The sequence below is a fragment of the Lithobates pipiens genome, unplaced genomic scaffold, assembly GCF_037356315.1.
Source record: "Lithobates pipiens isolate NorthernLeopardFrog02 unplaced genomic scaffold, aLitPip1_a1.2 Scaffold_18, whole genome shotgun sequence".
NCBI classification, from domain to species: Eukaryota; Metazoa; Chordata; class Amphibia; order Anura; family Ranidae; genus Lithobates; species Lithobates pipiens.
In genome coordinates this window covers 318,069,861-318,085,281 of record NW_027507758.1, presented here as the reverse complement: position 1 = coordinate 318,085,281, position 15,421 = coordinate 318,069,861, and the positions used below count along the sequence as shown (strand labels likewise).

Here is a 15,421-nt window from a genome sequence, read left to right as displayed (position 1 = left end):
AATGATGTCTGTGGCCTCAGGCATCATTCAGATATACCGCCACAAAGCCCATGATGTCATATGACGTAGTGTGGGTGCCAAGTGGTTAAAAGGGTGACTCAGAAAACCAAAAAATGCTTCAATAATGCTGATGGTAGACTGCATCATCTGCATTTTCTTTATATATTTGTTTGCTCATAGTTCCAACTCATACATTGCCTGCCTGAGAGCATACTCTGGTCACTTTGGTTCGATCCTAAGTTGGTGCTGAGTAAACAAAATATCTTTCAATAGTTTGATTGTTTTAGGATGATAAACAATCACACAAAGTCTAGGAGAACGTGTACAAAAAGACATGTGCTTTGTCATGCACAGAAGACCATAGGTTCCTTTCATTGGCTGACAGCACATCAAGTTACCATTGCTTGTTATGGTGGAAATAAAAATTGCATTGGTCACTATATAAAAAAATAAAAAATGAAAGTATACAAAGGATAAAGATAACAACAAAAGTCTGTGGTCTGCCTTAAGTAGTCTTCAAAACTCTCGCTTCCTGACAGTATTCAGCAACTTAATTTACATTTCTCCATCTGAGTCACAGAGTAATCTGTAAAGCCAACAATGACTAATAAATGCTCCAATAATTGAATCATCAAGCTTTCAGTGAGTCAGAATTCATTTGCTTGTGATGAAAGGTGGCTTACATGCAAAGGTACTCTCATGGTGCACAACTTGTGCACAGATGTAGACAGAACGGACGGTTTGCGGTTTTAACTGGCTCCACAGACATCTCCAAAAAAACAGCAATTCACACTGCACTGTACCGAACCAAATCCTTTCAACCGCTTGTGTCAAAAAGAAACCAGCTTTTGTGAAAAATCGGATGTCCTATCTAGAAAAAAAATACGCTAAAGATGACATTCCTAAAATTACGAAACCGAAATTGGGTAGACTGTTACTGTAAAGCATGCTTCTAACTGACTTCGAAGATCGTTTTGTTGCCATCAGTCTATACTGAATTGAGTATCGAAAAACAGAGCTTTAAGGCATCTGATAGAAGGCTGGCTACTTGTGACTATGTATGCACATCAGTATCCTAGAATACAAAAGACTTTAAACTGAATTTACAGATCACAATGTATAAATTGTACCCTACTGAGACGTCAGTCATAAAATGTCACACCACTAGGAAAGCTCATTGAGCCGAACCCAGGAAATTCACTTTAGAGATATTTGTGTGCACGCATGTACCCTACTGATAAATTGTTTGCCGGACAGGAATAAAAGAAAAAGATTATTTTGGAGGAAATTACTGCAGAACTGTCAACCAACCCATTAATTCTGCACAGAACCTTTGTGTGTGGTATTATTGCTAATAACCAATAGGTCCTTTGTCTCAAATGATACAGAATCATGTCATAGTCAACAATTATCGGACGCTTCTTTCAAACTTTCAATCAAGAAATTTGTTTAACATTTTAATCATAACTTTATTCACAGAAATTCAGGGGTGAATAAGCTTAAGGAAAACAATATATTACCTTTAAATGATGCCTCTCTCTATTAATATACATTTTCCGTAAATCACAGAATCGTTATTCATGCGACAGTTTGTCTTCATGCTGATTAACACTTTGGAAGGTCATTGTGGGCTTATGGAAGACTGCGTTTTGATGTCTAGATCCGACACTCCTACAGCGTCTATAAGAAAGGAAAATATATTTGTAATTCATAATCAGATTAAAGAAAACCCAGGAAAACGCATCAAAAGAGGATTGCAAAATGAAAAGCACTAAAGTGCGGTACTCTCACTTGATCTTTTTATCCCACTTAGTCATCCAGTTGACTATCACTGCACACAGCGAGTGGGTGGTTACAAGGTTTGTAGAAGCTAAGCAGGCATGAACTAAACATTAACATTTTATAAATTTTGGCATAGATATAGCCAAGTGAACATGCAAGTCTTGTCTAGGCGCTCAGCAGAACCCTACAGAGCTGGCACTTTTTTGGGGAAACAAATACAATGGGCTAGAAAACATAACCCCTGATGACGAACTTAATAATGGCCATCAGGGGAACCATGACCTGAGAAAAATAAATTAAAATAACACCGGTTTTCTTTAATATCATAGATAATGGAGGTTTATAAAGAGTCATTTAATTTACTTTCAGTGAGTACATTTTTTGAGGTATTTTCCTTTTACACGGCTGCCACGCAATATTTTAATTACTCTACAGATGTGCAACTGTCCCTTCTAGTTTTTCTTTTATTTAAAATGTATGTAAGCTCTAATTATGAACACCTTGGTACATACAATATATAACTGAAACTGTTTTTTTTTGTATTTTTTATACCTGTTCAATGAATGCAAATAAAATAAAAAATACTTGTTGATAATGTCAACAAACTGGCCTAAGTCCTGTACATTCTGCCTGTGCTATGTCAAGGAGTTTAATCAGCCCTTCCAATTCTTATCTTGAACTACTACAAAACGCTTTATCTCTATGTTGTGGAGATGAGAGGCAGAGGAAAAAAGACAATTGGACAGTGCTAATGCCTTTCCTTGTGATTGTCAGCCAAGGAAGTTAGGTGCTGAGCACATTTTTACCAGGATCAATGGGTATTTTTTGCTACTCGCAGAGCCTTTAAAATAGATAAAACATGGAGAAACATCTATGTTTTGCAAAGATGCACTGTATTTAGTTTTTATTACATTTTAATCACCATTGAGGTAAGTTCATATAGCTGTATAGAGAGTGTATTGTTTTCAGTTGCCTAAATTACAAGTTACCCATCAGGCTGGTACACATGGGCTGAATATCGGACGCTTCTACAGAAACTGCATAGTTAGTTCACAAGGTCCTCTGTTTTTTTTTTGGTTCAGGCCGATGGGTTGAATGAATAAAAATAAAAAATAACCATGTGTATTAGACAATAGACATTAGAAGACAGACAGATCTACAGGCGAAATTAAATTTCACACAGGTCACTTATCTTGGTGAACTCCATAAACACTTATACTCAGAGAAGAATAGAGATCAGGCCAAGTTTTCGACCCTCCCTCATTAGTCTACACTACAGTATCTGACTACTGTGAAAGACTTGACATCTGCACCTTATCTAGGCAAAGAAAATGGCAGGTTTAGGTATCTATTATTTCCAATCTAAAAACTTCCACAGATTTGCATTGAGGTAGTGATAAGTAGCCAGTACAACCTTCATATGAAATTAGTTAATATATATATGTACAGTATATTTACAAAGCATGTACAGAAATGCAATACGAATAAGCCGAGTTGCAGTAAGGTGGTAACAAAAACATTTAAATAATCTAAGACCTTTTCTTTAAAGCCAGAGAGTAAATATTACAACTAGAAAGGGGGTCAGAACAGAAGTAGCCGACAGAAAGATTCACACAAAGCAACTGACAACTGAGTTTTATGTCACCAAAGGAAGGGGGGCAATTTTAAAATATTTTTAAGTGAATTGCTCTTCCCAATCACGTGTTCACACAATGGTAAGGTGGTGACAAAATTGACACGATCTCTAAAGATCCACTTGGTGGTAATCTGGATCTGCATGAGCTGCTTTTTTCCCATGTTCCTCAATGTGACTAAATGACTGAAGATATCTCTGCCTACTCATTACCCGATACATGGGTATAATCTGTTTAAAAAAAAAAAAATCACAGGTGTTCAGCTACACAGTGATGACTCATTTAGTAACATAATGAAGAGCTAATGCCCAGCACAGGACTCTTGTTTTCTCAGTATTTGCAGAGTACATAATCATGCTGTTGACTTCCCTTTTGGAAAGTTAACACAATTTACATGCTTCTATTTTAAACCATGATTTATATATTTAAATATTTCCACATATTTACTTCATCAGTCACTGTACCATGGTGGCTAAAACTTCAATGTTTTTTTCTCAAACTGTATTCACGCAAGAACAGGCACAAACTATTTTTATCGCTGTAGACAAATCTGTGAGGGTGGGGAAATCTAAAGAACCAAACTTACCACCTATGATTACTCTCTGGTGGTAAAACATTATCTGTACTCTATAGTAAGTACAAGCATTGAGGGTCCACGTAAAGCTTAAAAAACTGTGCTAATACAGGAGTTTTACCTGTAGAAGCAGCTCAATGTTATCCTACTCTATGTGTCCATGTACATTAGGATGTTTAGAGGCAAATTTTAAGCTCAGCATTTAGAGGTAGAAAAAAAAAAAAAAACCTTCTGGTTTGTGTTTTTGAGTGAAGTTTTCTGGCAGGAAAAAGGTTAAACGCTCCTAAACGCCTGTACAGAAACACTCTATAAGCAGTTTTTGCTACCAAAGGAACTGGCATTTTGTTAAGCCCTGTGTTCACGGACCTTAAAGCCTGTAAGAGGTGACCTTTCTCCAGCTAATCATATAGATAAAAAGTAGTAACTTTATAACTTTCATCCTTGTACAATAAAGAGTTCTTACTCTTAAAGTGTCACCAAACCCACATCATAAAAAAAAATATCAATAAATGCTGTATTACATGCTGTTCATACTCAGTCACTATGAGATCCGTATTCTGCATTGTGAAAAAAACCTGGTTGATCCTGCTGCTCTCTAGCTTCTGTCCAAGTCCCCAATTCAGCTAGGGATTTTGCAGAGCAATGTTGACAGCTCTTCACGTGCTCAGTTTTTAGTTTCTATGCTGAACATTTCCTCCCTATCACATTTGAACAGCCCATGTGACTATAGAGTCACACATGTAAATGACAGCCCACTCCCTTCCTCCACCTCCATGTCCACTAACCAGCTTAACACAAGGGGGCAGGACATTACATGTGCATTAATGGAGGCTTCACCTCCCTCTAATTATAAAATACAGGCTGGAGTGGCATGACACAGCTTGTGACTGGCAGAAATCACCATGTTATTGCCAAAAAATAATAAAGATTTGATTTCAAATATACATTTGTATGACAATTTAAAACAGTTTAATGATTTATTTTTACTCTGTATTCCAAAGGCTTTTTTATTTTGAACCTGTAACCAGCAGCAGAGGACTAGAAGGTCCTCCTGCTTATGTTTCCCTGCAGACAGGCTGGGAAAGACCTGGGACATGTGACAGCAGTGTACTGATTAGGATAAAATCATTACAGTGCTGTCATCCATATACAGAAATGTAAGGGCTCATGTAAATTAAACAGTGTGTGTTTATGTAAATGTGTTGGAATGACCTAGTCAAAGCCCAGACCTCAATCCAATGGAAAATCTGTGGTCAGACTTAAAGATTGCTGTTCACAAGCGCAAACCATTGTACTTGAAGGAGCTGGAGCAGTTTTACAAGGATGAATGGGCAAGAATCCCAGTGGCAAGCTCAGAGACTTATCCAAAGCGACTTGGAGCTGTGATAGCTGCAAAAGGTGGCTCTACAAAGTATTGACTTTGGGGGGTGAATAGTTATGCACATTGACTTTTTCTCCTGTCCTATTTGTTGTTTACTTCACAATAAAAAAAAAATCTTCAAAGTTGTGGGCATGTTCTGTAAATTAAACGATGCAAATTCTCAAACAATCCATGTTAATTCCAGTTTGTTTAATTGGCAACAAAATACGAAAAATGTCAAGGGGGGGGGGGGGGGGGGTGAATACTTTTGCAAGACACTGTATAGTTTTTGTTCAGCCAGTGATTCCCTATAATGTAAAAGTGATCTAGTGGCTCCCGATCAGTATTACAGGCAGCAGGATTCAACCAAACCCCCCAGTCTGTCGCATTTACCTGGTTCTTCTGTCCCACCGGAAGTCCAGTACCAATGTGACCTGTCAAATCAGATGCCCTAGTTAGAGTAAGAGGAACTTCTGTTGTTCCACTGTGACGTCAAACTGGTAGCCATGAGAATTTTGTCACTTGCGGTTTTGGTATGTTTGTTTACAATCCGTTAATGGCTTGTAAAGCATCTGATCAGACTGATTTTGGTTTTTACCAGATGCTTTGGAGGGCAACACAGAGAAATAATAGACCCCAGATCTTTCCACATGTCACACTCCATGCTAGGTTGTTCATCCCTTGTGATAACAATGAAGTTTAATTAAAAGAAAACAATTAAAAAGGTACAGTGTCGAAGAAAAATAAATACAATTATATATATTTTATTAAAGTGCTACTGTGAACGCACACGTAGGTCTCACACACACACACACACACATGTAAATGGTGATCATACCACACATGAGGCAAGGCATGAGGTAAGGCATTGTTGTGAATGTCAGAGTGGGAGCAATATTTATAGGGTCAGATCATCTGTGTAACTCTAAACTGGCAACCTGTAAAAGCTTTTAATGCGTAGCCTATGGATAGTTTAATGTACTGTTTTATCATCATTCCACAGGTGTGCCCAATTTTAACCACTTTCAGACCGGACCATTTTGCTGGTAAATGACCAGAGGTCTTTTTACACTTTGGCACTGCGCTGCTTTAACTGGTAATTGCGCGGTCATGCAATGTTGTACCCAAACAAAATTTGCGTCCTTTTCTTCCCACAAATAGAGCTTTCTTTTGATGGTATTTGATTGCCTCTGCGATTTTTATTTTTTGCGATATAAACGTAAAAAGACCGCAAATTTTGAAAACAAATGATATTTTCTACTTTTTGTTATTAGAAAAATCCAATAAACTCAATTTTAGTCATACATTTAGGCCAAAATGTATTCAGCCACATGTCTTTGGTAAAAAAAAAGTCAATAATTGTATATTTATTGGTTTGCGCAAAAGTTGTCACATCTACAAACTAAGGTACGTTTTCTGGAATTTACGCAGCTTTTAGTTTACGACTGCCTATCTCATTTCTTGAGGTGCTAAAATGGCAGGGCAGTACAAAACCCCCCCAAATGACCCCATTTTGGAAAGTAGACACCCTAAGGAAATTGATAAGAGGCATGTTGAGCCCATTGAATATTTTATTTTTTTGCCTCAAGCGATTGAATAATGACAAAAAAAAATATATATTTTTTTTTTTTACACAAAGTTGTCACTAAATGATATATTGCTCACACATGCTATGGGCATATGTGAAATGACACCTCAAAATAAATTCTGCTGCTTCTCCTGAGTACGGGGATACCACATATGTGGGACTTTTTGGGAGCCTAGCCGCGTACGGGGCCCCGAAATCCAAGCACCGCCTTCAGGCTTTCTAAGGGCGTAAATTTTTGAGTTCACTTCTCACTACCTATTACAGTTTTGAAGGCCATAAAATGCCAAGATGGCACAAAACCCCCACAAATGACCCCATTTTAGAAAGTAGACACCCCAAGCTATTTGCTGAGAGGCATGTTGAGTTCATGGAATATTTTATATTTTGCCACAAGTTGTGGGAAAATTACAAACTTTTTTTTTTTTTTTTTTTTTTCACAAAGTTGTCACTAAATGATATATTGCTCATGCATGCCATGGGCATATGTGAAATGACACCCCAAAATGAATTCTGCTGCTTCTCCTGAGTACGGGGATACCACATATGTGGGACTTTTTGGGAGCCTAGCCGCGTACGGGGCCCCGAAAACCAAGCACCGCCTTCAGGCTTTCTAAGGGCGTAAATTTTTGAGTTCACTTCTCACTACCTATTACAGTTTTGAAGGCCATAAAATGCCAAGATGGCACAAAACCCCCACAAATGACCCCATTTTAGAAAGTAGACACCCCAAGCTATTTGCTGAGAGGCATGTTGAGTCCATGGAATATTTTATATTTTGCCACAAGTTGCGGGAAAATTACAAACTTTTTTTTTTTTTTTTTCACAAAGTTGTCACTAAATGATATATTGCTCACGCATGCCATGGGCATATGTGAAATGACACCCCAAAATAAATTCTGCTGCTTCTCCTGAGTACGGGGATACCACATATGTGGGACTTTTTGGGAGCCTAGCCGCGTACGGGGCCCCGAAAACCAAGCACCGCCTTCAGGCTTTCTAAGGGCGTTACAGTTTTGAAGGCCATAAAATGCCAAGATGGCACAAACCCCCCCAAATGACCCCATTTTGGAAAGTAGACACCCCTAAATTTAGGGGTACACTAGTGAGACTAGGTAATAAATGGCGGGTGCCCTGAAACTATAAAAAAATAACTAACCAACCAGCGTCACCTGTAACCGTTATATGGTGATCACTGGTGAAAGGGTTAACTAGGGGGCAATCAGGGGGCTTTATGCGGTAGTATATGGGGGTCCCTGGCGCTATAAAAAGCTGCGGCGAACCTAAATACCTACCTGCCTAACTAGCGTCACCTGTGACACTAATACAGCGATCAGAAAAACGATCGCTTATTAGGCTGGGTTCACACTGGAGCGATGCGGGAACGCCACGAATCCGCGGCGGGTTCCCGCATCGCATGCCTCCCGGCGGCAGTTCACACTGCCCTATGCGAACTGCTGGGAGTGTCAGTGAAATGTTAATGACACCCCCAGATCAGTTTGCATATCGCAGTGCGATCTGCAAACTTGGATCACATGGTGTGAACACCCATGCGATCCGATTCTGCTGCGGACCAAAAAAAGGGTCCCGTGCGAGTTTGCGGCGGGTGCGGCGGGTGCGACACGAATTCAGCCATACTATCTGTATAGCTGAACTCGAATCGCACAGAGATCGGATGTGATTTGCACTGCAGTGCGGTGCGAATCACATTCGTTCTCATAAACCGCTGCAATGTGAACCCAGCCTTAGTGACACTGGCGACGGGGGGTGATCACGGGGTTAAACCTTTATTGGGGGGGTTAGGGGGGTACCTTAGAACTAAAGGGGGCTAACCCTAACAGTTATTACAGTCACAAATGACACCCGCCGGGTGATCAGGGGGTTAAACCTTTATTAGGCAATAAATGGCGGGTGCCCTGAAACTATAAAAAAATAACTAACCAACCAGCGTCACCTGTAACAGTTATATGGTGATCACTGGTGAAAGGGTTAACTAGGGGGCAATCAGGGGGCTTTATGCGGTAGTATATGGGGGTCCCTGGCGCTATAAAAAGCTGCGGCGAACCTAAATACCTACCTGCCTAACTAGCGTCACCTGTGACACTAATACGGCGATCAGAAAAATGATCGCTTATTAGGCTGGGTTCACACTGGAGCGATGTGGGAACGCCACGAATGCGCGGCGGGTTCCCGCATCACATGCCTCCCGGCGGCAGTTCACACTGCCCTATGCGAACTGCTGGGAGTGTCAGTGAAATGTTAATGACACCCCCAGATCAGTTCGCATATCGCAGTGCGATCTGCAAACTCGGATCGCATGGTGTGAACACCCATGCGATCCGATTCTGCTGCGGGCCAAAAAAAGGGTCCCGTGCGAATTTGCGGCGGGTGCGGCGAATGGCTGAACTCGAATCGCACAGAGATCGGATGTGATTTGCACTGCAGTGCGGTGCGAATCACATTCGTTCTCATAAACCGCTGCAATGTGAACCCAGCCTTAGTGACACTGGCGACGGGGGGTGATCACGGGGTTAAACCTTTATTGGGGGGGTTAGGGGGGTACATTAGAACTAAAGGGGGCTAACCCTAACTGCCCTAACAGTTATTACAGTCACAAATGACACCAATGCAAAAAAAAAAAAAAAAAAAATGACATTGGTGTCACTGTGACTGGGGGGCAGGGGTAATTGGGGGGGTGATCGGGGGGGTGTGAGTGTGCCTGGCATGTTCTACTGTGTAGTGACGTGTTGGTGCAACTCACCGATCCTCTCTCCTCGGTGTCGGAACGAAAAATACCGACACGGAGGAGAGAATACATCACTTCCTCTCCTGTGTTTACATTACAGGAGAGGAAGTGATGTCACGAACGATTCCTATTCGTCGGGAGCGATCGCGAGGGGGTGGCCATGAACGAATGGCCGCCCCCTTGTCCGGGATCGCTCCCGCACGAATACCGACCGCCGCAGGCACCGGGCGGGGTCCCGATCGGGCCCCCGACCCGCGGGAAGGCAGGGACGTACATGTACGCCAATATGCCTGCCCGTGCCATGCTGTCGACGTACATCGTCGTGCGGCGGTCGGGAAGTGGTTAAAGTGCGATATGTTGGATATCTATTTACTCAGTGTAACATCATTTATATAATTTACCCAAAAATTGAGTATTAGATTGTGTTTCTATGCAATAACATTCATGCACAAATATCCTGTGACATAAAAATTGCAACAACCACCATTTTATTATCCAGGGCCTCTGCTTAGGATAAGGAATTTTCTAGCAAAAAAAATTAGATTTTTACACGTATATTTGCACACAGCATTCCTATCAGTATAGACATTAGAAACAGTGTTTGGCAATGGTATGTGCACAGCTGGCTGCCATCTCTTGTCTGTTGGCAACTTCATTACTTTACTCCAAAGCTCAACCATCTTTAACTGGCTACACACATCAAAATTTGGCCGGTTCAGCAGTAACTGGTCAAATTTCTATCTATGGGTTGCCATGTCTGTTCAACAGAATCCGATTATTAGACTGACTTCTGTCAAACGGTCTTGCTGGAAAACCAGCATTTGATCAGCCACTGCAGCACTAATCAGTGTATTCTGACAGGGGAAGGAAATGAAGGGAATTTGAGTTTTTTCTAGTTCATCCCACTAGTTTAACAAAAAAAATAAAACTTCACAAAATGTACCCAGATTTATGTCATGAAAACCCATAGTTAAAGCGGAGCTCCACCCAAAAGGGTTAGCTCAGCTTGTCTACCTTCTCTCCCCCCCCCGCTGCCACATTTGGCACTTTTTTTGGGGGGGGGGAGCGGGTACCTGGTTTTGACAGGTACCCATGCCCACTTTCATTTAAATTCGCTGCACCCCCCCCCCAAAAAAACAGGAGTTTGTCCCCCCTCCTTCCCCCTTAGCCTTCTGGGAAACTTCACAGTGTCCATTCAAAAAACACAGCAGGTTTTGCACATGTGCAGTTGGAAACCTCCCTTAGTCAAGATGGTGGCACCAGCACCCGATAGCCAATTGAAAAATCAGCTCAGATGAAGACACCGCTGGCTGCCTGTACAGGTGTGTGCCCTAATATTCAAAGCCAGCAGCTATGGTATTTATAACTACTGACTTTTATTTTTATTTTTTTGGGAGGGGAGCCTAGAGCTCGTCTAACATTTTACCTTCACTTAAATATGGTGGTAATTAGGTTGGGATCAAAGCCTTGTCTTGTTCCATGTGGACAGAACATTTTTAGTGAGAAATCCAACATGTTTGTGCAAACAGCAGCCTAAACCATAGCATAGTACAAACCATATGCAGCCATTTATAGTTTAAAAGTAATTCAAGTTATAGTCCTAATTTAAGCTTGCTAGCCTATTTTATAAGCTTTAAAATAAGAGGACAAAAATGTCATGACACATTTGCTATTTTAGCATAGGTGAAGTTATTTAGCTTACATATAGTGAGAAGGTTGTACTGAACCTTAGGCAATAGCAGCTTCTAAGATTGTACAGTGCATACCATTTACAGAACATTGTGTAGTTTGCAAAACCCTGCATTGTCATGATTCCTTGACAGTTAAGTCTTTTTAGAGACCCCATCACCAACTTAAAGACATAACAATCAAGGATTTTAAATGCTTACTTAACATTCAAAGAATATTTTAAAAATGCATAAACTCTTTTGCTGGTTTGGCAGCAGGATGTCTTTGAATAAAATAATCATATACCAGGGCAATTCAAATTACATATATAATTAACCAATGTTGATGCAAATGATCCCTTCGAGGGGAAAACCCCTTTTCAATTTATCAGTAAATGAAGAGGAATGCTGTAAAGTTCAAAGGTTGATAATGTCTTCCCAAGCTTCCTTTTTGTGTATTTAATGTGATGGTCAGTCTCAGTGAACAGCAGGCAGGTTTAAGAGGCAGGACATGCAAATCCAAGCTACAACCTAGACTTGGGCTAGTTAAAAAAAAAAAGAAAAAAAAAAAAAAAGGAATTGCAAGTACCTTTCGTTACATGTATTTCTGGATCTACTGATCATTTTGATATGTAGTACTCACCCAAGTAAACCCTTGCCTCTGCATTCTTTCACTATACACTCAGTTAGTCAGAAAGGTATTTATAGCTGGTTGTTAAGGAGCAGCCTGGGAAGCTGCTGACAGCTGCATATAAAAAAAGATTTGCCAGCAATCAAAAATTTATTTTTTTTAAATTGGAAAAAAAATAGTGTGGGGTCCCCTCCCCAATCCTTACAAGATCCTTCAGTCAATTAAAAAAAAAAAAAAAAAAAATGTGCATGGGGCAGTATGCCCCCAGCCAATAACTTCACAAGGGGGGGCCACCCAGTAAAATTAGTGGGTGACCCCACCCCTTAGTTATTTAAGAACTGACATGCAGCGGGTGTGGACAGTTTTTTTTTTCCAGGTCAGCAGTGGAGGCAAGTGTCGTGATTGACAATAGATCTACATCAGGGAACATGGTTTTATGTTTTTTAGATAAAGCAGTTGTCAAAAACTTTTTTTTTTGTGAATGATTAGGGGGACTATGTACTCCATACTCATTCACATGGGGGGGCGTGATCTGGGGGCCCCTTGTTCAAGGGGGGCTTCCAAACTCCAATAAGCCCCCCGCCCACAGACCCCCAAAACCACCAGCCAGGGCTGCGGGGAAGAGGTCCTTGTTCCTAAAAGCCCCGCGCTCCAAAGTACCCTCCCATGTTGAGGGCATGTGGCCTGGTATGGTTCCGGGGGGGGGGGGGGTGTTCGTTTATGCTCTCCCTTTCCTGATCTGCTCGGCTGCATGCTGGGATAACGGTCCGGAGTAGTTTTTTTTTTTTAAATGTTGGCATCCTAGAGTTGGATGCTCAGCAAGCAGGTTGGTGCTATCACCTGTGTGTTGTTACTGGTCTTTATTGCCAGTGTGCTTTGTGTGATGCATCTGTGACTTTTCACCATTCCCATTTCGGGGAAGGATATACGTGTTCATTTCCCATATTGAGCATCATCCAACTACTCAAATTCTGTAGGAAAGCACAGTGCTCAAACCCCCTCAAACTCTGTTGAAGAACCAGCCTGTACACTCAGCTCAGACTTTGCTGGATAAAGATAGATCAGACCAAAATGAGTGACAAATGAGGAGGAAAGAGGGACAAAGAGACTTTGTTCCAATCAGGGACAGTTCCTCAAAATCAGGGACAGTTGGGAGCTATGGGTAATCTGTTTTTTGCAATAGAATTTATATGCAGCTCCTGTAATCTTCCATTATAGAAAGCTTATATTATTTCCGTATTGGTATGCATCTATATATTTATGGTTAATGCCATATGCTGGTTATAGTAGTTCCTCTGCTTTCAATTACTTTGTTTAGATTACCGATTCATTTCCCAAGAAGGGACCCCCTCTACTTACAGATGCCCTGTCCTGGGTGGAGCACTGCCAACGATATTATCAAACCCATTCTTCTACCATTTAAGGTTCTGGTTCTCTTATTTACCTACAGGTTTATTGCAATATCCTGTTTGAGGAGGGCCATTTCTCATACACCCCCAGAAAAAAGAGGGCTACTCATATAACACTTGCATTCAATGACTGGATTATAAGACTCACTGCAGTGCATCTGCATTACACAGCATCAAAGAAGTTACTGCACACCTTTAAAACATGTATGACTGCCCCACTGGGAGTTAACGGCGAGTTCCCTCAGCTGCACTGACAAACAGCCTGGGGATACATTCAAATTTTCAAGCATCATTGCCTTTAGCTTATATATGTATATATGAGCTTTCATATATGTAGATTATTTCATTTTAAAAAGCATAGATCTCTTACATAAGGGTGAGTTTAAGGAATAAAATAATCAGTCAAGGCTGGTATGTTGACATTTAAAAGAGTTTATCGACTCACTTCCACCTAATAATCTTGCTATTTAGTATTACTTTCATCCTGCACAGCACTGCACCTTTCAAACTCTCAGTGGAATCGTTGATGACAGCAGGCCTGTACGCTCAACACCCGAACACAACAAAAGATTTCCCTCAGTGCTACACCACACACAAACAGTTTAGTTTGCTTCTTTCCCTTTGCGGCGCCACAAGCTGAAAACTTAATTAATCAGATCCTGTAGCGAAGACATGTGGTATAAATACAATGATCTCCAGGAACTGCAGTGAGCACTACTATACACTTGTGCTTGTGTTTCTGAATCAATTACAGATTTGTTATGAATTAGCCGGACCAGTCAAAACATATCCATCAGTCACTTCTTAAAGCCCATAGCAGAGGTGAACATGTACAGTTCTAAAAGGAGAACGATAATAGTATTAAAAATGGTATTCTGTAATAGTGCAGCAGGGTTTGTCTATATGCACACATACATATTTTAATATATCAAGACAAATACCCCACAAATTGTCAGTGACTTTTTTTTTAACTTTTCCAAAACATACCTTTTACTCCGGATTAAAAAATACTGGACAATATTTAGGGGCAGGTTTGAAGTAGCAATTATATTTATTTAATTAGAGCATCCCTACAACTGTATACAGCAGTTTCAAACAAATAATCATTTAAGTTCTGTTTGATATATCAAAGGAGTACATTTCCAAATACAATTTGGATTACCTTGGATTACAAGCATAATACGTTCCAGAAGCATGCTTGTAATCCAAAGCACTCGTATATCAAAGCAAGTTTCCCCATAGGAATCAATGAAAACTCATAATAATAATTAGTTCCACAGTGACTGCTGGTGTATGCAGTATTGTATGTGGCCAGAGGTGCGGGTGCGCCTGTGTATGCAGTACCGCATGTGGCCAGAGGTGTGGGGGCGGAGTGCTTCCGAGCATCACGGGGTGTCTCTAGTGCCCCCGCACCTCTGGCCACATGCGTTACTGCACACCCCAGTGGCTTAAATCCTACTCGTGTTGTGAGACAATGGTCCCAAATAGAGTCAGGATTTTTTTTTCAAATAGCTCGTATTGTGAAACATTTGTAAACCGCGTTACTCGCAATCCAAGGTTTCACTGTACCGCATCCTTATTTGTGTTACAAAAGGTACTGGGGAAGTTATACACTGTATATACCAGTGATTCTCAACTAGGGTTCCTCCAGCATTGGGCAATTTCTGCCCTCCGATATGTTCCCACTCACACCATTGATCTTTTTAGCTATCTGTAAGGCCGCGTACACACGGGCGGACTGTTTGCCCAACCTTGTTCGGCAAACAGTTTCATCAAACAGTCCGCTCAAAATTTGCATGAGCGGACTTGCCCACACACGAGCGGACTGTTTGACGAACAAGGTTGGGCAAACAGTTCGCTCAACTTTTGAAATGAACGGACTCGCCCACGTAAGGCGGAGGCAAATCCGCCCATTTCGAGCGCGTGTACAGGTAGGCGGGGCCCGCGAAGGAGACGTCGCGGGCTCCGCCGCCTGGAATGGGCTTAAAGGGGAACCCCAACGCCGAAAAAAATCGGCGTGGGGGTTCCCCCCA

At 41.2% G+C, this 15,421-nt stretch overlaps 1 protein-coding gene across 1 annotated transcript in view; it reads right to left on the bottom strand.

The window, feature by feature from the left end:
* BACH2 (BACH transcriptional regulator 2) overlaps positions 1–15,421 on the bottom strand; it is a 367,124-nt gene that overhangs the window by 178,366 nt on the left and 173,337 nt on the right. The window contains exon 3 of the mRNA XM_077487244.1: positions 1,521–1,680. Within this exon, the coding sequence (XP_077343370.1) occupies positions 1,521–1,553 (33 nt within the window). The 5' untranslated portion in view covers positions 1,554–1,680. The remainder of the gene's footprint in view (positions 1–1,520; positions 1,681–15,421) is intronic.